A 27457-nucleotide genomic window follows, 5' to 3' on the forward strand; every position below is an offset into this window, starting at 1 on the left:
GTCAAAAGTTATTTCATTTAGTTTCAGCTGAAAATGCGAGCTTTCGTTTTGTTTCTAGTGACCTTTCCATGTGGCATTTTCTGCAGAACTGCGGTCCAGTATTTTGTAAAGCACAGAAAAGTGAAGGAAATGATTATGGAAGAATTAGAAAACAAAGACAATTCGTCTAAAAGATGGATTGAATATAAATACATATTTGACAATTCTGAAGATAATTTGGAAATAATTGACGGTCCTTTAAAAGTGGGTATATTTCGCACGGGCTGGGAAAACTTGGATCAAGTCGATTGTCGAATGAGTCAAAACACATCAAATGGGCCCATTGTAGAAGGATATAACATTGAAATCGTACAAGACATACAAGAAAAATTAAATATCACGTGAGGAATTTTATAACTTACACGTTTTACAAAAACAGAAAATATTTTAGTACTGAAATGATATTCATTGATGATTTAACACCGCTAAAAGAAAGCGAAGTGAACATCGTTGTGTGTCAGCCACATTTCGAAATTTTACCTCCCGAAACAATGGAGCTCCATCCAATTATAAGAAGCAAGTATGATAATTTAAACTTAACAAAAAGCACCAATAAGTTTCCATGTTTCAGTCTAGCACTGGTTTTCAAACCCAAACGAATCAACTTTGCAAAAGATATTTTCATCGTCACCTTCGCTGGCTCCCTTTGGGTAGTTTTTTTCGCGATTCTTTGTCTACTGGCTCTTTGTTTAAGAATATCCACGCAAAAATATTCTCAAATTAAACCAAAATACGAATCATGGACCTGGGTTGAGATAACTTTGTGGGCAATTGCAGCAGCCTGTCAACAAGGTAAAATTTAAGCATTATTTTCGTTAAAAACAAACATTTTCAAGGTTTGAGTCATACACCAAGCGGTTTTGCGAGCTGTACAATATTCTTCCTTGGGTATTTAATGGCTTATCTGTTATACACAGGCTTTACAGCCGCTATAACTTCGATATTAGTTGAAAATGTGGGAACACAAGCAAATTTGAAAAATGTTCGTACTGAGACTCTACATTTAGTAAGTTTGGAAAGCACGAGGAGTCATATCAAACAAATTCAAGGACAATTTGTAAGCAACTCTGTTTGTAAAAATAAATTTTTATGTTCTTTTAGCTTGTAACCGAATATGTTAAAGACTTGAAGGAATTATTTGGGCGTTTAAATGGAGGTAACAAAATTGGTGTGGCCTCGCAAATAAATGTTGAGCAATACATGGCCAACCATTTACGTTCAGAGGAAGTGACAGAGTTTCAAATTATGAAATTGAATATAATGCACAATAAAGGATTTCTCACGCTTCGGAATAGTCCGTGGATACAAACAATTAACAACCGGTACGGTTTTTATTGTGGTTTCTTATGAATAAAAGTCTTCTAGTATTGCAGCTCTAGAAGAATTTGGAATACTACAAAATAAACTCAAAAGAAATTTAAAGCCAATATCAAGTTTCAATCTGATTTCTGGATATCCAAGTGCTGGTCAAGAACATGTAGGCTCAGCCACTATACTGTTTCTAGGAGGCGCAGTATTTGCAATAATATTCTTTGTGTTAGAATTTCTACTATTTCTTTACAAAACAGGACAAAAGTATAGAAAGAATAAAAATTAATCGTTTATTTCAAGAAATCGGCAGCACAATAAGTAAGACTATAAATGCCCAATACAACTAAATACAACATTGATTAAGCCTCAAAATTAATCACATAAATATCGTTCAGAACAAGTAAAAATTTATTAAATCAAATTTCTATTATTCGAAATAAAATATTTAAGTACTTATGTGTGAGTGTTTAAATAACACATTTTTATTTCTACTACATATTTGTATTTTCCCATTCATAATCACACAATTTCCAAAATGTCAAATAAAAAAATCACATTTTTTCTCGACGTGACTAGTGTTAATAATGTCAAACCAACTCCGAATGGATGTAGGAACGACTATGTTCTGAATTTTTGAGATCAAACAGTTAGATCCGTTGCATATAAAGTAGCAAATTTGCACAGCAACAGCTGCTCATCTACTACGATTTCTTATATTTGCAGTTTCAACGAATTAATAAGAAAATACCAAGTATCGAAATTTTATTGCCGCAAAGTAGTTTTCAAAAGATTTTGTTCAATTTTAGTCTTTGGTACCAAATACAGTCGAATGTCGCTAATTCATATCACGAACATTTTAGACAATCGAGAATATCAAGTTATAAAAATGGAAGAAAACAAATTCGACTGTATTTGAATCATGATAAAAAATTTCGGGAAGTTATTTTTTTTTGTTTTATTCGAACGTTAATCAACAAATAATAAAAGTAATCAATCATTTAAAACTAATAAATGTGCAGATAGATATTTTGGTGTAAAAGATCTTTTGTAAACAAATATTTTGTATTGTTAGTGAACATACCACAAGTTTGGCATAACTAAAGCACATTAGAGTCGTTATGTCCAAAAATAATTTTATTAGGATTGTTAACTACAAAAAAATTATTAAATGCAGCGAGTTGTGCAGTAAGCTGCTGTAAATAAATTATTTAAACCACACTTCCTTTAATTTAATTTTTATTGTCTCACATTTAGGAAGACCAAACTTTGGTATTGTGTGTGTTATAAAAAGTAATGATTACGTAAAAGTATTGTTCTGTGTTTTTGCTTTTAACGGTTTATTATTACCGAATAAAACACAAGAAGAAAAAACTACAGTTTTTCCCACTGCACCGACATTGAAAAATGATAATGTAGTACTTCTCATTTATTTTGAATACCATATTTCAAGGTAATTTGTTAAAATTTTGGAGCTCTACAGCAAATTTGAGAGGATTTATGTATTGAATTGAATCACGAACGGGTCTTTGGGTGTTCAAGTAGTTGTTTATGTTCAATTCAATGCAGTAATCTTCCAAAATTTACCGTAGAGCTACACAATTTTCACAAACTATGACCTTGAAATGCGATATTCAAAATAAATGAGTAGTAACGAATTAAAATATAATTTCCGTCAATTAAAATTCCGGATATTAAATTACACTTGTTATTTTTTGCACAATTGTAGAAAATATTGCTGTGTGGTTTCTACACATAAAAAAGTATTGTAGCAATCATTAACTCACCAAACCGAAAATCACCATAAATTTTGTAAATTACAAAATATCCATCATTTTCTTTTCAGCGCAAAATTTAGATTATTTAAAATACTTAATAGAATCCCAAATTAAAAAAAATAGTGTGTTGCGGGCTGTTGAATTATGAGGGTTGCTGCAAACTCACCAATGCCAAGAGGTTTTTAAGTTACGCACCTAGAAGTGAACACTTTTAGAACTCTGTTATCTGTTCGGCGACCAGAGTATAATTGAAGCATTTTAAACGAATATTTAATTATGTTAATAAGGTGTTTCGTAACAGTAAAGACGATTGATTTATTTTTACAACATAATAAGAAAAAAAAAGTGCAATCTGTTTCCGTAAATGACACGAGTAATAACCGCCTAGTTTTTCATGTGGAACTGACCTAAATTACATAGCTTACTGCACTACTGACAGCATACAATAATTTCTAGTAATTAATATTTATAAAGAACCAACAAAATGACTTACTCTGAACAGATTTTTTAACTCAGAAGAAACATTAAATTTAGTGTAAATAGCTGTATTTAAAACCTGCTTTAAAATAAATCAAGGAATGTGACTTTAAAAAGTAAAAATAAAAAAGTTATTCAATACCATGGGCAAAAATCATGACAAGTCCTGGTTCCACCATCATATCTTCACTCATATGTGTATTGTCACAAGCCAGTACCAAAACAGCCTGCTTTCCTGGCACTCTTTTACACACATAGTTTTCATACTGTCTCCTATTATTTTGTCTTGTCTCCAGAGAACTCAGTCCTGGGGGCCACCTTCTTTCATGGCAATTCTCCATAAGATCATCTAGTATATAAGGTGGGCACCCCATTTCTGTTAAAGTTCTTCTTATCATTCTCTAAAAAATAATGTTACTGTAAAGTTAAATGTAATTATTTTCAACCCACTTGTAGGACTTCATCAGGTGTTGATATCATTCCCCCCCATCGCGTCACACGTGCTCTTTGAAGAAAATTGCTCCACCTAACAACTTCATCTCTTTCCATAGCATCAGCTATTGCTCTCATTGAGGGATTTGATATTCGCATCGCCCTCATAAACTCCTTTAAAAGCTGCATCTCTCGTTTCTGTTCATTAATCAGGACACGTTGTTCAGTCATTTCCTGTTGAAATTCATTTAATTTCTGGTGTTGGGTTTGTATAAGTGCTCTCAACTCTTTAACACAATTGTGATCTTTTAGCTCATCTTTAGGAATAACTAACCCACAGCCCTTTTCACAAGGTACAGGTCTCTTAGGATTATGTTCACACTCTTCGAGGTGTGATGTAAGGGAGTCTAATTTTAAAATACGAGTACAGCCATACTGAGCATTATCACAATTTATACACAGTCTACAAAATAGATTTTAGTGCTTTTTTATATAGTTTTTCAACTTACCTCGAAAGAAGATTCCGTAAAATCCGGGGCACTGGCCTAAGCTGTGCAGATGTCACAGTTTGTCTATCAACTGGACAAGTAGGTTGCCTTGTGATCCATTCAGTAATGCAGGATTTACAAAAGGCATGTTCACAGACTGGAGCCTAAAATATTCGAGAAAACGCTCGTTTACACAAAGATCCGATTTTCGTTCTCTGAGTTAATATAAAAAAATAAACACCTGCAAGGGATCCTCAAGAACTCCTGAACAAATGGGGCACACCAGTTCTTCGTCTACATCTCCCTGGAATCGATTTATATCAAAACCCATTTTTCTGTATTAGTTATCCATAACGATCTGAATAATTGTCCTTGCACAGTTATTTCGTAATTTTAGAAAATCAGGTGTTGGAAATGTCAGTTGTCCGCAATATGTCTGACACAGAAACAAAAAACGTCGGGATTTTATCTCTATCAGATTGGTACTCGCATGTCATCAACACAAAACCAACATGAATAACCATACGTCAATTTTCCAAACAAGGAAAGCCTCGTAACTCCGCCCACCAAAGAAAGGGGCCAATAAAATTGTTAGTTCTAAATTTTATCATGGCGCAAGTATGAAGCCTGGAAACATATCTCCTTGGGCGCAAGATTCTCGTAACAAATAATAAGGCTGAACCTCCACCCTCTTTTGGTTGCTAAGAATGTGCGACCATAAATGACGTCACAAGAAAGTTCTGTCAATTGTTCTGCGGTGTAAAACATTTTTGATTGCCATTATCGTTTAACAAAGTTCTTGTAGAAACATCAGAGTGTTAAGTATTGCTATTTTAAATAATATTAGCAATGAAAAAATTGAATCGGAATTTAAAGGAGGTTTCCGATGACGTATTCGCGCCAGTTCGAGAGGCCTGATTCTATTGGCTCAAAACTTTGTAGCAAACCAAGGTTCCTAAATTTAACAGGTTTGCTCGTTACTAAGGCTGAAACTCCACCCCCTTTTGGTTGCTAGGAACGTGCGACCATAAATGACCTCACAAGAAAGTTCTGTCAATCGTTCTGCGGTGTAAAAACATTGCTGATCGCCATTGTTGTTTAACAAAGTTCTTGTAGAAACATCAGATTGTTAAATATTGCTGTTTTAAATAATAATACCAATGAAAAAAATCAATCGGAATTTAAAAGAGCTTTCCGATGACGTATTCGCGCCAGGTCAAGAGGCCTGCTCCTATTGGCTCAAAACTTTGTTAACCTGTTAATTTTAGTAACCTTGGTAGCAAACCTGATGCATTTGTGTCAATTTGTGTGAAAGCTAACCTCAAATCCACAAAATATTACATCAACAAGATTAAATATCTACGAGTACTTGAAACATATTTGTGTATCCAACTTGAAAATATTTGTATCTCTGCAAATATGAGCAACCCAAATCAATCTAAAGTCAAATTGAAGAAATATTATAACAAACAATCTCAAAGAAATGCTATAGACTTCTACAGCAAAGGTTTCTTGTGCAGTTGTAACACCAGGGAAAAGGACTGCATAAAAGAAGCTTACAACATATTGAACGAATATGTTGACAAATTGAACCCAACTCCAAATAGTGAAGAGGTCAACTTGGAAGAAGATGGAGACATTTCAGAGTCACTGACCAACGAAATATCAGACTTAAGAGAATTAAGCTCTAATTCAAGAAGATTCAAGGCAAAGCAATCAGGTGCAAAAAATCTTGTCTTTGTGCAAACAACTGTCAACAATCCAGTTGAGCTAGCAGGAGCTATCATGAAAGATGTTTATGAGAATGGTGTTCAAAAAACAAGATTTTTACTAAGATTGGTACCTATTGAAACCACTTGCCCTGCCACAATAAATGTCATTGCAGAAACCTTTTCAAAACTTGCAGAAAACCATTTTAAAGATGAGCCACAAACATTCTCAATAATGTTTAATCATAGAAATAATAATGTCATTAAAAGAGATGATGTAATTAAAGCCATTGCTGATAAGGTATCTGAATTTAGGACAGACCACAAGGTTGATTTAAAGGCTGCAAAAATTACTGTGATTGTAGAAATTATAAAAGGTTACGCGTTTCTTAGTATCATTCCTGATTATTTGAAGTACAAGAAGTTTAATCTACTCTCAATTTGTAGTCAAGAACAAGAAGTTAGTAAGGAATAAAATTATAAAATTCTGAACAATAAAGTTTCATATCAGTACAAAAATTTTATTTTCAAATTCATGTCCTAGAACAGTTTACACAAAATTGCATCTGCTACAACATGAGTTACACATAGTGTAGGCTGAACTATTACCATTGTTCAAAATCAAGTACGACTAAAAATTAGTTCAGAGCTTACATTTACATGAAACAATAAAGAGATTTAATGAAATAAACTAAATGGTAGAAGTTTAAAATCTTTATGCTTAATGATAAATAAACCTTTTATACAATGGAAAAAAATTCAAAAATATTACAGTAGTTTAAATGCACTGTGGACATTAAGCTCAAAAAAATAAAACAAATACCATTTCCTAAGACTTCATTGTTAATTATACTAACGCTACTTTAAAATAGTTACACTGCATTTAAATAAAAATCAGGAATTATGGGTATGTTTAAAAATATAAATACTTACATAAATAATTCACAGAATGGTCTGTTATCCTAAACAATGGTGACATAATATGCACAATAATTATACAAGTTCATTTGTCTATTTAAAATATTCAAATTTAACATTAATCACTGCCTAAAGCGATAATTTTTGTGAAAGCCTTTGTGGTGGAAATTACGTCTATGTCTATTTCCGGGGTAAAAGGGTTTATAATGTCCCGAGCCATTATTCTGGCTCCAGTTTTTTGCATTGTGAAACTCCTGAAACAAAATCAGATTAATTTCCATTGATTTTACTGAAAAAAATAGCACTTACTTGAACAGGATTATATCCTGGGTTGGATTTGTAAGGACTGTTAGTCTTCTGATGCTTCACTTTCCCTTGATCAGAATTATCTATAAAAGCTCTCTTTCGCCCTTCTCTTCTTTCATTACTAATTTCTTTATCTAATTGAGCGCGTGTCCCGTTCCAAGAAGACACTGGTGCTGAATACCCACTATGTGACATTTTAAATAATTCAGTAACAGTCCCGTCTTGCTTTTTCTCTGGCCAACACTTATTCTGCGGCGTTGGTTCAGTAGAAGTGACTTTCCATTCACCGACTGCAGCTTTAGTAGAAACCCGATACTCCAATTCGTTTGGTGACTGGTTTGAATCGTCTGAACCACTTGAATCGTCAGTCTCATAAGGAACAAGCTTCGTAGTCAACGGTTGAAACGTTTCTTTCTGTGTGACAGGTGTTTCCGAATTTGCAGAACTGATTTGTGTAGAAACATTGTTCTGTATTGACGCCGGAACAGTTCGATTTTGCGTGTTTTGCGACAATGGTGGTTTAGGAGTTTTTACGTCGATATTTGTACTAATAAGTGAAGACTTCTTGGGTGAAGGAGGTGGCGTGGAAATTGGTTTGTTTTCTTTTTGAGGTTTCCTGTCGTTGCTCTCTGGTTCACTATCGCTAGTACTAGAGTTTTCCGAATTATTAGAGTTGCCGTTAGTGAACGATAGCGGATTTGTTCCGTTTATTTTCTTTTCCAATTTATTAGGTGGTAATTCGGGTCCGTATACTTTGTCACTTGTAAAGCCTATGCCGTTGGTTGAAGCTTTTGACGTGTTACTATTGGTATTCGTTTCTGGTGAAAGAGGAGACTTTGTCTTCGTACTTGTTATGTTGTTTGATTTTTGGGTGAATGGAGATGATTCTAGTTCATATAGCATAATATATGCGTTTGTATTGAACACAGCTTGGTGAGATATTACCCGCACCTGTGGAGACATTAGCAAATTAACAACAGATAACAAATGCAGAGGTGGGACTGATAATTTTCATTGCAAGGGCTAGCTTAGTCCCGTTTGATTTCACAACAAAATTTCGACTAATCTGTTTATCTTAATCCTGTACAAATGACACTAATAAACTATTGCAATTAATGCAACCTGCATTTCAATAAATAAAATGTTATTCCAGTATAGTTTTATCTAGGTAAATATAGATATTAGCGTGTTTTGATTTTTTTTTTAAATGTGAAAACGAATTTTTAGAAATCTTACCATACTATCGTCAAACTGGTAAAAGCTACCAGTTGGTGCTTGGGCAACCGCAGTGTAGTGGCCACAATTAACAGTCGGTCCCATATGTGTGACTAAGGCAACAAGTCTATAGATCAGTGGAACACTGGGACGATGTCTGGCATACCTTGTTAGATCCAGTCTTTGCCGAAAATGTATATGCTTTGTAATTTTATTATTGCTAACAGAAAATCGTTTTAATTGAATACAAAGAACCATAGGGGCTCTTTCAAGCGAGAATTGTTTTGTTGCAGGTACCTAAACAAACAAATCAAAGTTAGTTCCTGTAGATCTTGAAACCATCACTACTTACTTTCTTCTGACAAGACTGACAATGGTACGAATCATCGTCGAGTTTTTCCCTAGAGAAATAACCTTCCAAAGCTTCGTCTAACGTTTGAGCTTTCCTAATGTCCAAGAGTAGATCTTGAAAATGTTGGAACGTGGTGCTCACGTGACCACATTTCAAACACCGCACAGCCGATCTCAAATAACCACCCAATATTTGATTTAAAGGTGTAGTTTCTTTCACTTTCGAATCGAATTCTGTATAGTTCTTAAAACGACTTAAATATGATTTTTCCATTGCTTCTACTAAGTATCTAAGAAATTCATGCGCATCTTCTTGTCGCCCGGGGATGAGGTTTCGACACACCAAACGTAGCTTGTTGTAGATTAGGAGAGGACGGATTGAATTTGTGTTACGTTGCTGTGAATCTTGAAGGGTTTTCCTCATTGCACATATAATACAAAGCCCACCTGAGAAAACAATAAAACAGTCTTAATCAATACAGTCTGATAAAATAAAATTAATCAATATTCAATAAATTTACTGGCGACCTTGCAAGCACACAGAAAACCTAGTTTTCCGGAGACGTTTGTCAACAATTTAATACAAATACCTACTTCTATTAACTGCTCACATGCGCTTGATTACAATTAAACTTATTCAATAATGCACGCGGCCTAGAAACTGAAAAATGTAATTTTAAATAACTTTAGGAAGAGGGTCTTAAACTGAGTGAATTTCTTATTCTGAGATATGTACCTGTTTTACATTTAGCAATTCGTTGCGACAAGAAGTTGCTCAAGTAATTTGCGCAATTTATTGCTGTTCTAACGAATAAAATTGCCGGCAATTTGTGCTATAAGAAATAGGAAGGGACCTTGAATTTCTTTCCAAATCAGAACATATTATTTCCTTACGAACTTCTAAAACTAATTGTCTTTGGTGAACAAATTAGTGCAAAAATGTGCCATTGATATATTTTTTCTGAATTTTGACCTTAAACTGATCAGTGATATTGTCTTTTATAAGTTACCGCAATTGTATCCTGTGTTATTATTAATTTGTAATTAATATTCAGGGGGATATATAAGTTTTTTTTTGTGTCCATGCTCAAACCAAAAAATTATGAGACATAATAAATAAAAATAAATCTATTTTATCTCAATTTTTTCTGATCTAATCAAATTCTTCATTTAAAAGGTTTTTATTATTCATTTAAGATGTTTTGCTTTTTGTGCCAACATAATTTGATACATGTTTTATTCAATAGCAAGATGTGAGCTTTCCAGTTATTTTCCCAACACTTGAAAAATGTTTAATCTTGATATCAAAATTATCTTGAAAAACAGGCTGTACATTTCCAACCTGCAAGAAACCAACAGGTGAAAAACAGGTAGTCGGTAAAATCCATTAAGCAAATTCTCATGAAAGAAAAACAATAAAATTAAAATACTGTAAACAGTGTGATTAATTCAAAAATAGAAAAACATAACATAGTGTAAAAACTTGAAGCTGCAATGTTGATTTAAATGTCAAAAATTGAAAACTATTTCTAACCTAGCTTTTGGAAAACAACTGGCCAGAAGCAGGTAAATCAGGTTTCTGCACTCAAAATCAAAAAACCTATGCACTTTTTACAAGAATTAAAGGGAATATTGTGCACTGTTTTAAGAAATAATACTTCGGTATAATTAGGACGAAATTACAACCAGATTGCACTATTAAATAGCAAATTAATGTTAATTTTTCACAAATCAGAGTCTACTGTAACGTTCTAATTTGGAGATAAAATACATAAATAAGTGTGAAAGTTAAATTGAGTTTGTTGCAATCAAATTATAAACTGAATGATAGTAAATACATAAATATTGTTTATAATCCATGACGCCATTTTTTGATAAACTGATGTCAACAATGATAAACCCAACATTCCAAATTTCATTCCAGTCTTGATACAAACCTGAATCTTGGCATTCTGCAGTGTGTTCTTTATCAGAAATGAGCCAATTAACAAGGGCGGGAACGTGAAAGAGTGCTTGAAGTGTGGAGTTGAGATAACAGGTGTTTCCCATGTTAATCATTCCAGCACCCACTGACCAGTCGCATTTATTCCATCCCAGCTGCACTGCCTCAAAGGGGTACAACTCATAACTGGCCAATTTGAGGGTCTCATCAGCCCCCATATCTCCCTCAGGCTTGCTACACAAAATAATCCACAATTACACTAAATAAAGAAAGTTATAACCTACCTTGGTTGTGGAGTTTCAGAGCTTTTGAGGACGATATATTTCGACTTGAGTTTGTCCAAGACCGTGCTCTGATAGCTTCCGGCCGGTTCGAAGTCGATGTTGGAGAGGAGGGCTTTCTTGGAAGCGCCCGCCAATTGTTCGTCAAGGGGGCTGTCGTCGCTTTTGGAGAGGGCGGAACGCAGGGCCGCGTTAACGGGGTCCAGTGTGGACGCCGGCATCCCTGCACGTGCCAAAGAAACCCCGCGTTGTTGCCACCTACCGTATTGTTAATTGCAGATGTGCTAGCTGAAGCCCGGAGACTTCCGTCGTTGCATAGTCACGAGCACCGAGTCGGGGGTGGGTTGGCGGCAAACTTGCTTTTATCAGATGGTGGAAATTGCGCGATTTATTTAGAACATCACAGACACCAGCACAAAATTGCACCTACCGACGATGTCTGCTTGTTGTCACTAATGCGCATGTCCAAGCTCGCCCCAAGGGCAGCGCGACAATGACGGGCTCTCTTGGTATTGAACCGTACTTTGCAACAAATCTATAATTTTACCGATATTTACAAATTTTGGTTTTATTTCGTCGGTTGCAACACGCAGATTTATTTAAATTTATTTGTTTTGGAGCTACAGGTTTTTTTGTTAGCGTCTACGAACTTGATGCAAACATCGACAAATCATAATTACGCCCAATCCAGACTTTTCAACTTTACCTGCAATTAAGAAAACTATCATAAGAAGTTTTCTTCAATAAAGTTTCTATTATCTTTAATTTTTAACGAGAAAATCAATTATTAAGATATCAACATTTCTGAACCATTTAAGTGTATTTTGGGTTGCAGCAATCTGTGACCCAACAAGCCATGAGTGGAATTTTACGGCTGCATTAATTTATTCAAATTTCTCCTTTATTTAGCTCAAGAATTAATATTTTGTCTTTAAAGAATAAATATTTGTTTCTTGGATATGTTTATCGGACAACAGATGTCTTGAAATTAAGATATATGCAATAACTTCTCTCAAAATTCCGATAAAATGGTCCAATGCGCTACTTTTTATTTTTCGGTTTGACACAGTTTTATTTATTCTTTAATAATTGTACAAGCAATATTACCATTTTATTAAAAACCATTTACCATTTTAATTAAAAATTTTAGATTTGCACCTATAAATACTTCAAACGACAGAATTTCATTTTTTGTTGAGTTTAATAGATTTTAGTATTTTACAATCTAAAGATTTATTGTTTTAAGAAAACGTTTTTTAAGATCCCAAAAGTTTTATAAGATTTAATAAATTCTTTAAATTGTTTTGTCTTGAATCTGTACAATTTTTTAAACGTTTTTCAATCTTTTTGATTCTACATCCTATGGTTTGTAATGATTTGCACAATTTTGGTGTTTCTCTTTAAACATTTTTTATGTTTTTATTTTTGCCGCGTCTATTTGAATTCAGACAACCAACTCTGATGCCATCTACTTCCGTCATTGTCAAGCATGGCACCGTGACAGACGCGTCGTGTTCTCATGTTTGTGACCGGTTTTTATGCGCCGAAAGATTGATAATATTTGACTTTTTTAAAAACAATTTCATAATTTGCCACAACCATGTTGGTGTTGTTTGAAACAGCGGCGGGTTATGCCCTTTTTAAGGTAATTTGTAGTTTCATTTCTTTAACATAACCTAACTTTTACCATGCTTTCAGCTTCTTGACGAGAGTAAATTACAGGAGGTTGATAATTTATATCACCAATTTGACTCTCCAGAATCAGCAGGGAAAATGTATGTATAAATCGCTCAATGTAAACAATTCTTATTATGTTTTTCAGTGTAAAGTTGAAACATTTTGAGAAGTTTCAAGACACCACTGAAGCTTTAGCTGCCACAACCGCAGCAGTTGAGGGGAAGATTTCAAAGAGTTTGAAAAAGGTGTTAAAGAAACACATTGAGGCAGATTTACAGGATAAGCTTCTAGTAGCTGATGCAAAATTAGGTTCTGCAATTAAAGATAAGTTTAATTTACAATGTCTCTCAAATACTGCTGTCCAAGAGCTGATGAGATGTATTCGCTCGCAGTTAGACAGTCTCATAACGGGGTTACCAAAAAAAGAAATGACTGCTATGGCTTTGGGTTTAGCTCATTCTCTGTCACGTTACAAATTAAAGTTCTCTCCTGATAAAATTGATACAATGATTGTACAAGCTGTTTCATTACTTGATGATCTTGACAAAGAATTGAATAATTACATAATGAGATGTCGCGAATGGTATGGTTGGCATTTTCCTGAGCTAGGGAAACTTATCAGTGATAATGTAGCTTTTGTTAAAACTGTGAAGATAATAGGCACCCGCGATAATACTTCTAGTTCAGATTTGTCAGATATCCTTCCTGAAGAAGTTGAGGAGAGTGTTAAAGAAGCAGCTGAAATTTCCATGGGGACGGAGATATCAGAAGATGACATCCTAAACATTCAGAATTTATGTGACCAAGTAATTGAAATTTCAAATTATCGTACTCAGTTGTACGATTACTTAAAAGCAAGAATGATGGCTATGGCTCCAAACTTGACTACACTAGTCGGTGATTTAGTTGGAGCAAGGTTAATATCTCATGCAGGGTCTCTAATTAACTTGGCCAAACACCCAGCGTCCACTGTGCAAATTTTAGGTGCAGAGAAGGCACTCTTTAGGGCGCTAAAAACAAAGAAAGACACCCCTAAATATGGTTTGATTTATCACGCTCAATTGGTGGGACAGAGCAGTACCAAAAACAAAGGTAAAATGTCTCGAATGTTGGCCGCCAAAGCTTCTTTAGCTACGCGCGTTGACGCATTGGGTGAAGACGGTAATTTCACGTTAGGTGCGGAACACAAAGCTAAACTTGAAGCTCGTCTTAGGATATTAGAAGAGGGCAATCTTCGTAGAATAAGTGGGACAGCTAAAGCTAAAGCCAAGTTTGAAAAGTACCAAGGAATTTCCGAAGTTCAGCAATATCCAGCAGCGGCAGACTCGACACTACCTTCGACATCCAAGAGAAAGAGATCAGACTCGGAAGTTAAAGACAATCTTGATGTTAGTCAAGGCACGCCGAAGCAGAAAAAGAAGAAAATCAAAGACGAGGTAGGTGAACAAGACAGCATTAAAGAAGAAAGTGAAGAGAGTGGCGAAACAAGCCAAAAGAAGAAAAAGAAGAAGGTCAAGGAGGAAATAAAACAGGAAGAAGTTGAAGTGAAACAAGAAGAAGAGGCTTCACCTGACAAGAAAAAGAAGAAGAAAAAGAAACATTCTGAGAGCGAAGCACCAGCTGAAGTTGTTGAGCAACCTAAAAGTGAAAAAAAGAAAAAGAAGAAGAAAAAAGACGTTGTCGAAGCAGAAGATGAATAGTTCTCACGTCAGAGTTTATGTTTGGGGTTTGAGCTGGAATAAGAAGGACCGTTATAGACATAATTTCTTTATTTTTTTCTCTTGAAAAATATTTTATAATTTGTAATCACACCACAGTGGTGTAATTCGCTTTGCAGTACACTAGAATGAAAAAGAATTTAATAGTTTCATTGAAGAATTACCTCACTTACCAATGAATTCCGATACGGGATCATTCTCTCCATCTCCTCTCATTGTTCCCGTTATCTCATCATTTTCCACCATAGGCATAAATAAATGTACAAATTCAGAACTGTACGGTGGCCCAATTGTTTCTAAAACCTACAGAAATTTCTATAGTAAGTTGGACTAATTGCGAGATCACTTACTTCTGTCACAAAATATCTAATTAGCGAGATGTCTGTATCGCCTCTTTGCCAGCATTGTTTAATGTATTTAACTACAGGAACGACACAGCCAGCACACAGGAGATTCACCATTCTGTCAAGCACCATTTTCCTCATTTCAAGCTGTAAAAATAGTAGTACAAAGTGTCTTGTCAGTGAAATTTATTCTTACTTGCACCAAAATTTCTAATTCATCTTGTTTAGACTCAAATAATCTGATTAATAAGTCAAGAACTTGGTTGTGCAGCAGTGGATGACACGTCACAACTTCGTCCAACAGGGCCAGATGGATAGGAGTGTGCTCAGTTGACAATTTAAAGTAACTGGATTCAGTCACTGTGCATTCTACCCATCTTATGATTCCTACTGATACAACTGGATATCTAAAAAAAATTTGTATCATTTACGCTTTTATATTAATTTCAATGTACATTATCTACTTACTTAAGACATTGATAGATAGTTGCCAATTCAGCCATAAGTTCAGAACTGCCTTTATTTGTATTACAAATATTGTGAACTGTCTCAATTGATTGAATCGTTGCTTGTACTTCATCCCTGTTGACGACACGTTTTTGCCCCTTTTTCGCCTGTATTTCAAACACACTCGCGGCATATGCAAGTAAATGAATATACTTTGGTTTATGGTCAGGATTCAACTTTACGCCTGGTTTAAACAAGGCATCTATTAAGAGTTCTAGGAATTGGGGAGTCCTAATTAAATCAATAGGTGGGGGATCAGGAGCATTGTAATTCCTGTATAAAACGGTGATATCTGCAGGATTCAATGTATTCTTTGAAAGCATAGATGTCAGGGCTTGACATGCTTGGGGGTATGCTGAAGCTCCATTTAATGCCATTGTGATTGGAGTAACGTCATTTCCACTAGAGCAAAATTAAACAAGCAAGAAATATAAAAGACTTTGTAAAATCAAACTTTTTTTGGGCACATTTGGTGATTTCCTGCGATAATCTCTTCATACTACTGCCACCTTTGGATTCACGCGCCAGGACATGAATTATCACTTGACTGTAAACATAAGTATGCTGTCCATGACACACCATTTTCTTAAACAATACAATCTACATCAAGTTCATTAAAATAACACAACTTACTGCACATTCTTTACTAGTATTTTGCCATTCTTCAGGATTAGTCAAAAAACTAGCAATTGAAGTCTTTAAAACACGTGAAAATACTTCCAGTTGCTGTGCTGCTGTTGAAATACTTGTAATTTCTGCTTGAAACCCGGCATCTGAGATAAGCTGAAGCAATGAATATTAATAACAAAATTGAGTAGTCGCCGTCTTACTTTTATTGTGAAGTTGAGCATAAGACAGTCAGGATATTCCTCTGCTAATCTATAAATAAGAGATCTCCAAGTTGGATGTTCAATCAACTGCGTTAACCAAGCAGGCGTTTCACCCTCTTCAGTGAAAATAGTGTCTGCCTTCTTAGGATCAAATGTTTTTAAAATCATCTCTTTTAAGTGATTTTCAACCATTGCCTGGACAGTTGTTACATTGACACCCCCTGTGATGAGCCATTCTGCTATTAAATTTGCCATTTGGGCTACAGCTGTGTAGTTTTGTGACAGCTCCTCAATCACTTGTAAAGGATTCCCGCCAGATTGAAAATACCGCTTTAATTGTGAAAAAATGCCGGGTTCCATTATGTAGTCAGATGTTGAGAACTTTTCAGCGCATTCTTTAAGTACCACTTCTGGGTTTTCGGCTTCTTCCCCGGCTTCAGACTGGTGGAAAGTTATATTAGAATTAGCTTGTAAACATCAAGGCGTTACTTACATCATTATCTATTCTGTCCACTCCTTCCCAAGCTCTCTCGTCATATTCTTCTTCCATGGTGAAAACAAAAGAGCTTACTTTAAAAATGAACTTTTAATTAACACTAGAAGATAGTAAAAGCAAAGTTTTGATAATCATAACCTCTAATTGGAAAGCTTTGATCGAAAAGCTCAACTGACAGAAGTGTCAGTTTGTGGGATGTTAAGTTTTTTTATGTTGGTACAATACTTTGAAAATAACAATATTTCTTACGTAAAGTAAATGAAGATCGCGGTATAAAATATTGTCGTACTTAAGTAACTTTTTGGCTTTTGATTTTGTAGTGGAAATAACAGGTTAACAGCAGAGGTGAATATTTTTAGTGCATATTTAGGGACATTTTCTAATGTTGGTGACTCTGTTTGAAGTCGACACTTGACGTTTCCGACCGACATTAGAAGATTTTAGGTTAAGTTAAAACTCATCGCAATTTTATTATTTACCAATTTTATCATCCAGTTATGTCAGATCTCAATATTGCGGTGGAATTTGGGTATATAACATAATTTCATAAACAATTAGTTTCATCTGTTTTGCATTTTAGTGGAGGAGCTGAGTTGTTATTTGATAACAAAAAGTCTCATTCAGTCATTTTGCCGGCAAAAGACAAGGAGTGTAAGTTATATTTGTTAGTTTCAAGGTTTTTTTTGTTTGAAAAGTATGTTATAATATTGTAGGGATTATTAAGGATTTGCTAATATGGATTAAAGATAATTTACTAAAAGAAAGGCCAGAACTTTTTTTACAGGATGATTCAGTGTGAGTTGCATTAATTGAAGTATAGGAATTAAATAAAATAAATCAACTGCTTTTATGATGGCTGTTTACGGCAAAACATATTTTCAATTTGTTTTTTTTTTGTTAGAACAAATTAAAACAGCAATTTAAACAGAGTTATCATCTCAACATAATTTTCTTTAAAATATTCAAAAATATAAACAAATTGATAGTGTCCATAGATGCAACCTGCATAAAAGGGTTTAATTTATTTAACAATAATTGTTTTGGTAATAATTATTATTGCACCCTTTTTGTTTAGTCTAGTATTTAAGTACATAATTAACATTACAAAATTGTTGTTTTTTTTAACAGTCACTAGTTAATTATGTTAATTTTTTTTAAAGGGCGTGTCAGCATTTTTATATAAAGATTACGTACGCGTTTATCTCGTTTTTTTTAATACTTTTTTTTATTACTAAACTGTTAATTGAGCGTATAAAAAAATCTTTTATGTAGTTGATATTAATAATTGTTAATGTTTATTTTTTATGTCCATTTTAGGAGACCCGGAATATTAGTTTTAATTAACGATGTAGACTGGGAGTTGATGGTAATAAGGGTAATTTAATTAAGTGTATTGTTGAATTTTTATTATTTTAGGATACTGTAAATTATGTCGTACAAAACAACGACAGGATACTATTTATATCCACACTACATGGAGGATAAAATACGAATTTTATTTAATTTTTAATACAAGTTTATTAATAAAGTTTTTTTTTAATTCCGCTTTTTTTTTAAACCACGTCCGTAATTCATGAGTGGTTTATGTCGTGGCTTTGGTGTATACATTAACAGTTATCCATAATATTATCGGAACAGCGGCGTCGTGTAAATAGGCTCGTAAATCGATGTGGTCAGATAGTTTACACCCCAATGTGACCCTTATATGTAAATTATCGCCAGGGATCACATAACAAGATACACACAGAATCACACAATAGTTTATCTGCTTTGTTGCCATGAAGGTAACTCCCTTTTATATTAATCTAACACGGCAATAACATTACCCTCATATCACGAAATAAAGCTGTTTAAAATTTATTACCGGATCTAATGTCGTAAGAAGACAAAAGCACGTAACAGTATTACATTTGTGGTACTTTCTGAATACCTAAGTGCAGTGTCAGCAGGAATAAGAAATCGTCACTATCTCATTGTTCACGATCCTATCGTAGATTTTACTTATGGATTATTGTCGTCCCGACCATTTCGAATATCAGATCTTTGCATATCTTCCTACAATGTCTTGATAAATTAGCATAAAGCCCTGAATAAATGGGCCATCTGGAACACACAATCTCTTTTGTTTCGTGGTTAATATTAGTAACAATAGTCGAAAATCGACCATTGTCGTATAAAGGGTTGTCTTTCTTTTCACATCTGTATGGAAGAAAGTCGTTCATTTCATCTCCTGAAAATTAAAAAGGATTATTTTATGTTGCATTTGATGGCTGAAAAGTGGCAATTATTCGAGCAAATTGGGAGAATTGGTCATTAAATTTCCATAAGTAGGAGGGAACGGTTTCGTAAAAGAAATATAGTAAATTAAGGCTAAGTTTTATGATTTTGCCGCTGTAAAGGATAAGGCGGTCAGGACTATCGCAGGATAATGACGTCGTTTATATGGAGATCCTGTGCGTAGATGACGCTCACTCTGGGTTGACTGAGCTAGTGAGGTGTATGGCGACATATGTAATATCTATTTGAAAGGGAAATACAGTTTGTTCCTGCATAAAATTCCAATTAAGATTGGAATTATTAAATCTGAAAATAATATCGCATGGTTATTGTCTATCAGTGGCGGCTCGTATTAGTGGGCAAGGTGGGCTAAGCCCACCCTAAATTTTACATCTTTAATTATGTATCGATAATAATAATTAAACTTTCTAATAGCGTCAATCATCGAAGAGGATTTTTATGATATAATTCGTTTTATTTTTCATTGAAGAAAAATTAATTCGAACTTGTTAACAATATGTTTCTTCAACAATCCACTGAAAGTTGCAGCACAGAAACTGTATTTTCAGCGAAAGCGCAGACTAGCCCAATTTTGCGAATCAAGTAACGTAGTACGTCTCCAGAGGAACTGTGCGTAAAGCACGTATCAGCACGTATATCGCCTTAGAACGTACAACGTGTTTATAAATGTTTCTAGCATCAAGGGTGGCTATGAAATGTCAAAGAAATTTGCCGCTCATTACAAATGTGGGTTTCGATTTGTTAACTGACATTTGCAGTTAACCTCAAACATGAAGCAAAGTAAGTTTTGAGAAATAAACTGTTCCAGTTGTAGTTTAAAACCTGAAAATCGAAAACTTGGGCATAAAACCGTAACTAAAACGTCACTGAAGTAAGTACATAACATTATAAATAATTTTCCTGATAGTTATAGTCACTATAAAAACAAAGCAGCAAAATAATGTACGACATGAATTCCAAAGCCACGCTTGATGCTAGAAACATTTATAAACACCTTGTATAACGCGCATTGTTGCAGCGATCTATGCTTACGATGGGCTAGCCCAGTAGTCGATTCTCTTCGTTTATCGTCATAGCATGTTAGTTTTTTCCCAATCGACAATTTATTCAATAAATACAATCATCTGATTGTTTTTGAGCTTAATAAAAAAATTTAGATTCATCTGATCCAGTTTCTCATGATTGATTAAAGTTTTGAATTTCATGAGAAATTTTAATTATTAGTTTTGGGCAATGATATAAATGTGCATGTAGTAAAACTACATATGCGAAGCTACTAAACTGTACCCAATAGTTCAATTTTTAAAACACACAATATTGTAGCATTGGTTGAATTAATTTCGTACGCCCAAAAGCCTAATTACATAGAATTCAATGGATTTTTATACTGAAAGTACTCCTATTATGTTATAATTAATTATAAAAATAGTAATTAATAGTAAATAGTAATAATTAGTTATAAAAATTAATATATTAGTAAATTGTATCCGATAAATAAATCAACTGATTTCCGTAACAAATTAATGTCTCAGTCTCAGCAAGCACGTACGATGGGCCAACCCATGAACACGAAGTTAAGATAGGAAAAAATCGGATAATATCGTTTGCCAAGTCCGGTATTCATCTGAAATTATCAGGACTGTATTGAAAAAAAACTTGCATGTTCTTGTTAATTTAAATAACTTCATGGTTAATTTACATACACTAGTTTTAAGGTTTATTTGTACGGGTTATCTGTAGAAAATGGCAAGTGAAGTTCAATCCACATTAAGAGTAATTCATAAAAGTATCGGTATTAAAAAAAATCTAAGTCATCTAAAGTTGCCCACCTTTTGAAAATTGTCACGAGCTGCCACTTTACTTACTGCGGATTTCTTGATATTTGCTTATAGGGTAAAAAATATCGTCATTCAATAGTGGGCACTCCTTTTAGATTCAAAAATAGAACTCGACAAATTTAAAAAAAAAACTTCATTAAAAATTCTTTTTAATATATTAAAAATAATTATAATTTTGTATTACGAAGTTTATTACTTTTCATTATTCTTTAATTGCTTTCAAATGCGAATGAATAATAATACAGTGTTTTCAGAATGACCAGAATCGATGTTAATTAAAGCAATGCTTCAATAGAAATAAAAATAGAAATAGTGTAAATATCTACCTAACTTCTATTAAAAATTAGCTAATTGAAGTTACGTAGATACTAAGGTGCATTTTTTAAATTGAACCAAATTTAGTCGTAAATTAGTTCTAGTTGCAAATTAACTGTTTAAATTTTTTTTTTCTAGAAATGTTTATTGTTATAGTATAAGCCAAAAAACTTAAACCTTTTATTAAATTTGCAGACAAAAATTTTGATTTTAATTACATCTTCAGTTTAGGAAAAATTGGAACTGACGTACAAAAAATAGTGTCAAACTGTAAAAAACGAAAACTTCGTACTTTATCCTCTAAAAATTTAACATAACGTCATAGACTTTGGCAATCAAGAAAGTAGTACCTTCATGAATAAAACAGTCTTCTAATATGGGTACCTAAAATGATGTATTACAATATTTGATTCAACGACGAGAGTAATATTTTAAAGTTTTGTGGAGAAATTTTAACAATTATAAAAAACCTTTTTATGTTATCTAAGTATTAAATTTCTAGAGAGTTGGAGATCACATTTTAATGACGTAGGACGTAGTTTTTATTTTTTTACTTTGCCATGTTTTTGCAAAATTTTTGCACAGAGCCTAAAGATCGCTTTAAAAACTTAAATTGATTGAAGAGAACTACCGAAGTTGGATTCCAAACAGAAGTGTACAAAATCAAAACATTTCTGGAATTATAAAGAACTTCCTACGTTTTGGTTAGTCAAGTGAAAATTAAAGATGCTGGTGATTAATTTAAACACAGTTTTTGACCATCGATGTAACCGGGCATAAATAAACAGCAAATTTAAAGTCAATGATTCACTAGAGAGAAAATGGATTCCTGTATAAAGCAATAAAGAAACAACTCAATCATGTTTCATGTTTTTGACAAAAACAGTTTTGTTTGCGTTAGGTACATCAATTTTTTTTTATTATCTAATTAGATTTTTTCTGATTTGTGACTTTCAAGGATTGTGAGCTTTCAGTGTCAAAAACAAAATAATCAGAAAGAGGCTTTTATTGAATGACTTTGGAAACGTAAGAACTTCTTTCAACAAGTTCGAAGGGCAGTTATTGAATATTAGTTATCAAGTTAGACAGTCGAAATCGTTTATGGATTAGACGAGCGAACTTTTAGATGAAACAATATCCGTGTTGTCTGAAGCAGTTGAGTCTCCGCTTCTTTCTTCACATATCGGGGATGCTATGCCGTCCTGTGCACGTCCTTCAAAACTAATAATGGAACTCGGTTCGCCAGAAAAGAAACTTCACAAAGTTGTACAAGATATTACAGCATCTTGTATAATGGCTGTGGACCGTTTATTACGAATCTGCGACAACACATTGTCTATCTACATCGTTATTCTAAGTACAATCTTCTTCTACTTGGTCGAAGAAAAGGATCGAGGTCAAATCCCGGGAATAAAGAACAGACAGTGGCATATTGCGGAGACAGCTAAGACAAGCTATTATTCCTTCGTTAGGATTTTCTAGCTAAACTTAGGTCTTACATTAGTTTTTATAGCATCTAGTTATTGAACATTTGTCAGGAGGAATATCACGAATTATAAAAATTCCACTCATCTCTCGACGCTTGTGACAAAATATATTCCCTTCTTCCGGTTAGGTGTTTTTAACATTTTTTTCAAGCCCGACGAAAATGTTACATTAGCATTTGATAAATGTTCTGTTCGAAAAATTTAAGAGATTTCTTTCCAAGCGCTTCTATTAATTTTTTCCGCCCCCTTTTAAGTTTCACTTTCACGCTTTTATATTTTAAATGCTTCCCGGGGTCATATTTAAAACTTTCTGCCATAGCTAGAATAAAATTGTTAATTAATATTCCACTGAAGTAGCTGCATTAATAAAGTTAAATTAAAATTATATCAAAAAAATCTCTGTGGATTTTCTGTTATGTTGTCGCTACATTTTATATTATCGTTGAGAAAATTAAATTTTTTGCAGTTTTAATTTGTGGGAAAACAATTAAAATTTTACAATGTGTTCATTTGTTTTGCAAAAATATCCAAAGTTGGAAGTGCTGAAAACCGGATATTTTTCAGATGAAAATTTGTTTCATAGGAATCGTAAATTTAATTCATGAAATGAAAGCTGCATGTGTTACATATTTTAATAAAATAACGCGTTCCTTATTACCATTGTGAAATTTTATGGCAGTTTTTGCCCAGTTGTGGTGATTTCGAAATGTACCTGCAAATTCCAATTAGCAACATTTGTTACACGAGTTATTTAATTTACACAAATTACCGGCACGAATCGTACACGTTTTTTTACAACGACTTTCTTTGCCTTACAGTTTATACCCTAATATGTGCCTTAGATTAGTTTTCCGAGGAGTAATTGTTCCTTTGTTAATTTGATTGGCGAAATCTCGAAGTGGGGACGGCGACAAAGACGGAATGTGAATGTGGTTCAAGCTTTTCATCTAAAAGCTCGTACTAAATGCTGACCGCGTCTTTGATAATTTCGTTATCTCAGTAGTTTTTCTGGTTTATATTAAATAAATTAGAGAAAGATTTTCACAAGGCTATTAAGTTAAAAACAGGATGTAAATTGTAATGAAGTTTTTGCTCTGTTTGAGTGGCAGTGGGTATGTATGCTGAAGGGAATATAATTTTAATTATTTACAGTTTGCCAAGTTTGATGAGTTAAACTTCGAAAATCTAATTTTTAATGAACACGCATAATAAGTGTGCTTGAACAATGCCAGGAAGAAAAAGTTTGATTCAACAAACTAGATAGAAGGTAGTTCATTCCTCTTGAGATTAGGAATATTAAATTAGTTTTGTTAACAATTGTTAAGAATTTTTTTATGAGCTTGTACCTTTTGCGTTCAGTTTGCAGGTAAAGACGGTGATCTTGATGGATGGTAATGATGTTAATTGCGTTACACTGATATAGAATGCATAACTTTAAAAGCAAATACACTGAAAACCGAGTTTTTAATTACAGATAATTTTAAATATTCACAAAGCCGAAGATAAAAATTAAAGTTAAATAAAAATTAATGTCCATATTTTAATTACCCTTTAATTCTCGCTAAAAATGGTGTAGAATTTGCATGGCACGTTTTATTTACCGAACACTGTGCAAAGTGCAAAAAGTTTCCAAGTAACGAAGCTTTGAGCAAATACGGTTTTCAGCGGGAAGACAGTAATTAGCTAACCTAAGTAATTGCTCGTTTCCTTTTTGTCGATTCAATTCAATTAGATTTCACACTATTATGTCCCAATAGGGCAAAAATCGAATAGAGTTGCTATTGGCTAGTTTCGCCATTTCACTACTGATTTTTAATATGAATGCGACCATCTAATAAAAAATATATTGAAACTTTGTATGCATAGTCTCGTTGTTTTTCACGACGAGTCCCATAAAATTTCATGACGCAGATAAAATATTTCGTCGAGGTTCGCAAATAAAATTAAACATTTTTATGAATACTTTTATGCATACATTAATTTATGATGATACTACAGATTGTATTAAATCTATCATACGTAAAATTTGCATGCTAAAATAGTAAAACAACTCATAAATAGGTTCTTCATTCAAGTGGATGTTGAGATTTACAATAACATAAACTCAAGTGGTATTTTAATCTATAATATACCAATTTTGTTAACGTCGATATTAATTGTGACACAATTTAATAGAACTGGGTGAATTCACTGCATTCGATTTATGTACTTGGTTTGAAAACTTTAAATAAGTGATGAAGTTAAATGATTAAAGTTTAGTCCTTTTTTATCATGTCGAGTTGTAGGAATCAGTGTATGAAGTAATTTCTAACTTCAATTCAAAAGTGAATTGCGATAAGAGTTAAATGAGTCTTCTTCAACGACATTTTTATTGTTTTAAGTTTTTTTAAGAAGTCGACGCAGTTGCTGTAAGGGTCGTTGTTGCTTGACTTTATTTTGTTATGTTATATAAAAAGAATTTTTGTAAAGTTTAAGAATTTGACGAAAAATTTGTCACAGAATTGTAATCCTGCTTATCAACTTTAAATGAGAGTTTAAATCCATTAAAATTTCGTGCTCCACTGAGCGGGGCATCGAGGTATTGGAACTCTTAAATACTACTTAAACTGTTACCCTTCAAATAATTTAGATCGAACAGTAGAGGTATACGAGAAAATTGCCATAAAGAGTGAATTTTTTAGTCAATTTTGTATTAATTATTGTGATTGTTAGGCGGCAAAATTCAAAGCATTGGTTGAGTTGTTCGAGTTCAAAAAGTGTGGACTTCAAGAATAGTTTACAAAGTAACTTACCGATGACTTTAACAGAATTTTCGTGCAGAAGTTTGGTAGAGCAAACTCAATTTAACTGTAACTCGTTCTTGCTGGCGTGCAAGATGTCCAGGGGCGTCGCAAGAGGGGGGCTGGGCCTGCTGGGTTGACAACTGATCTGTTTTGCAAGTTAAATTTGACAACGGCATCCTCGCTGGGCTCTCTGTGTCTTCGGAAGTTCATGCTGGTGGTAAAGCTTCTCTTTAACCCTCGCTATTTGCAAGGGAAATTGTCTCTAATCAATTGCATATTAGTACTGTTTTGTTAATTAGTGACAACATCCAAACGTTACATTGGTGGCTTATTCTGGTCGTACAAAACATATTCACTTCATCTCCTTGGGAATCTTTAGCACTCTACTTCCGCAGAGAACCAAACTGACTTATCGCCTTCTAGATTAATTAGTTTCCCAGGGAATCACTTTGCTACTTTTTAGGTGAATCACGTTGAGATTCCATTGGGAAATGCTGAAAATTCAGGATTATCAAGAAAATTAAATTTTTATATTCTTAAAATTAATTAAGTCGTTTAATGCAGTTTCTTGTTTATTCTAGTCACTGGGCCGTTTTCTTGGAAATTGTAGGTCACAAGTAATTAAATCGTGATTCTGAAACCGGAGATACTGGAGTTCCTCTTATATGATAGGATGCTCATAGTCAAACATGCTCAAATGGGAGAAAGTGCTGTTATATCCTATACTCTAAGCTTTGATGACCACTTTATTTCAAACTTGAAATTTGAAACCCTCCTAACTATTCCATTATTGTGCATTCACATCGCGCAGAGGTCCTTTGAAGATAATTTACCACAGAAATCATTTTTAACACTATTAAAACATAATTGGCAAAAGTTATGACATAGTAACCAATCCATTGCGATATTAATTTTTTTTTGCCGGTTGTTTATCACACAAACACAAATTGCCGGTGGTTTCTCTGTCCGATCAGCATAGCCCTATTTTGGTTTCGTGTTCCAAAAGCGAAAAATTTTAGCAACCGTCACGGCTGATTTGCCATGCACTTGATTGTTGTGGTGAATTTGCAGAATGTTCAAACAAAAATGCGCTACGTTTTGAACTTTGTGTTATTTCAGAGTTGGTTTGTATGCAGAAGTACGCAAGTAAATTGAAGCACTTTTAAAATTAATTCCTTAAACATACGCTTTTGCAACTCTAAATCGATTACAATGAAACACCAGTATTTTTGTTTTAATGCCTTTGACTTTATGACACCTGGTTTTTCCAGAACGTTGTTAGCATAACTTTTCTTGCTGATGCTTGAATTTCACAAACACGTTTGCTTTGTGGTGCAAAATAATGCATTCACATCTCATTCTACTCTGCGGTATGAAAGACCATATATCCGATGTTCATATCGAATGAAAAATAAAAGAGAAACATCAGCAGGATTTTATATCGGTTTTGTGAATATTTTTGTTAACTGGCAATATAAGTGGTACTGTGTGCGAGACGTTTATAGTGATTGATTTGTTTGGTAAATATTATGTGGACTTTGTCTTTGTTTCGGGCATGTATCTGTCTCTGGGGAAAAGTATTACACCCGGCGCATCCACCAAATCTGATATTATACCCAGGAGCTATTTTAAAGCTTGTTTAGGAATTCCGAGAGCCTTTTCTCGTGAATTTTTGTAATATTCGTCACGTTTCTTGCAGAATATGAAAATTATTGCTGCTTTATTACTTGCACCTGAAATATTTCGAAGGACTCAAAGTATGTGACGTCTAAACATTTTTGCTATTTTGAGTAATATAGAACAGATGCTTTCTTCTCATATCTAGTTTTTTTTTGCCTTTTAAATAAATGCCACTTTAGCACATTCAATCTAAGCAAATTTATAAGCGTCTCAACCAAAAAACTGCTTTTATGACAATCT

General features: G+C 33.7%; 7 protein-coding genes across 8 annotated transcripts; 4 read left to right on the forward strand and 3 right to left on the reverse strand.

The window, feature by feature from the left end:
• Positions 1-33: 33 nt before the first annotated feature.
• On the forward strand, positions 34-1636 carry LOC148179049 (uncharacterized). The gene is made up of 6 exons (XM_088029505.1): positions 34-380; positions 431-559; positions 611-831; positions 876-1096; positions 1141-1361; positions 1405-1636. The coding sequence occupies exons 1-6, from the start codon at positions 34-36 to the stop codon at positions 1634-1636; spliced, it is 1371 nt and encodes a 456-aa protein (XP_087885631.1).
• Positions 1637-1698: 62 nt separating this feature from the next.
• Positions 1699-5069, reverse strand: elgi (E3 ubiquitin-protein ligase NRDP1 elgi). The gene is made up of 4 exons (XM_088029756.1): positions 4764-5069; positions 4544-4686; positions 4053-4497; positions 1699-4003 (listed from the first exon to the last, which is right to left on the reverse strand). Exons 1-4 carry the CDS (start codon positions 4851-4853, stop codon positions 3734-3736), a joined length of 948 nt encoding a protein of 315 aa, XP_087885882.1. The 5' UTR covers positions 4854-5069; the 3' UTR covers positions 1699-3733.
• A 714-nt stretch (positions 5070-5783) lies between these two features.
• Positions 5784-6750, forward strand: LOC148179051 (THUMP domain-containing protein 1 homolog). Its single transcript, XM_088029687.1, has one exon. The coding sequence runs from the start codon at positions 5942-5944 to the stop codon at positions 6704-6706; it is 765 nt and encodes a 254-aa protein (XP_087885813.1). The 5' UTR covers positions 5784-5941; the 3' UTR covers positions 6707-6750.
• Positions 6732-11706, reverse strand: scny (ubiquitin specific peptidase 36). The gene is made up of 6 exons (XM_088029686.1): positions 11248-11706; positions 10959-11197; positions 9023-9468; positions 8692-8967; positions 7459-8406; positions 6732-7403 (listed from the first exon to the last, which is right to left on the reverse strand). The coding sequence occupies exons 1-6, from the start codon at positions 11463-11465 to the stop codon at positions 7272-7274; spliced, it is 2259 nt and encodes a 752-aa protein (XP_087885812.1). The 5' UTR covers positions 11466-11706; the 3' UTR covers positions 6732-7271.
• Positions 11707-12710: 1004 nt separating this feature from the next.
• nop5 (nop5 ribonucleoprotein) lies at positions 12711-14778 on the forward strand. Its single transcript, XM_088029176.1, has 3 exons — positions 12711-12889; positions 12943-13019; positions 13067-14778. The coding sequence occupies exons 1-3, from the start codon at positions 12845-12847 to the stop codon at positions 14619-14621; spliced, it is 1677 nt and encodes a 558-aa protein (XP_087885302.1). The 5' UTR covers positions 12711-12844; the 3' UTR covers positions 14622-14778.
• On the reverse strand, positions 14673-17178 carry TH1 (negative elongation factor complex member TH1). Of its 2 annotated transcripts, none has more exons than XM_088029175.1 (9): positions 16814-17178; positions 16321-16761; positions 16124-16273; positions 15945-16075; positions 15452-15889; positions 15180-15390; positions 14990-15130; positions 14813-14942; positions 14673-14762 (listed from the first exon to the last, which is right to left on the reverse strand). In XM_088029175.1, exons 1-9 carry the CDS (start codon positions 16868-16870, stop codon positions 14728-14730), a joined length of 1734 nt encoding a protein of 577 aa, XP_087885301.1. In that variant the 5' UTR covers positions 16871-17178; the 3' UTR covers positions 14673-14727. The 2 variants fall into 2 exon arrangements, with proteins under 2 accessions (XP_087885301.1, XP_087885300.1); XM_088029174.1 differs by having other exon boundaries at positions 15452-15892.
• On the forward strand, positions 17091-18356 carry Urm1 (Ubiquitin-related modifier 1). The gene is made up of 6 exons (XM_088029177.1): positions 17091-17161; positions 17221-17345; positions 17397-17467; positions 17530-17611; positions 18134-18182; positions 18233-18356. The coding sequence occupies exons 2-6, from the start codon at positions 17314-17316 to the stop codon at positions 18299-18301; spliced, it is 303 nt and encodes a 100-aa protein (XP_087885303.1). The 5' UTR covers positions 17091-17161; positions 17221-17313; the 3' UTR covers positions 18302-18356.
• Positions 18357-27457: the final 9101 nt, after the last annotated feature.

This window comes from Gnatocerus cornutus, chromosome 2 (genome assembly GCF_029298725.1).
Source record: "Gnatocerus cornutus isolate USDA-ARS CGAHR chromosome 2, icGnaCorn1.1, whole genome shotgun sequence".
Taxonomy (NCBI): Eukaryota; Metazoa; Arthropoda; class Insecta; order Coleoptera; family Tenebrionidae; genus Gnatocerus; species Gnatocerus cornutus.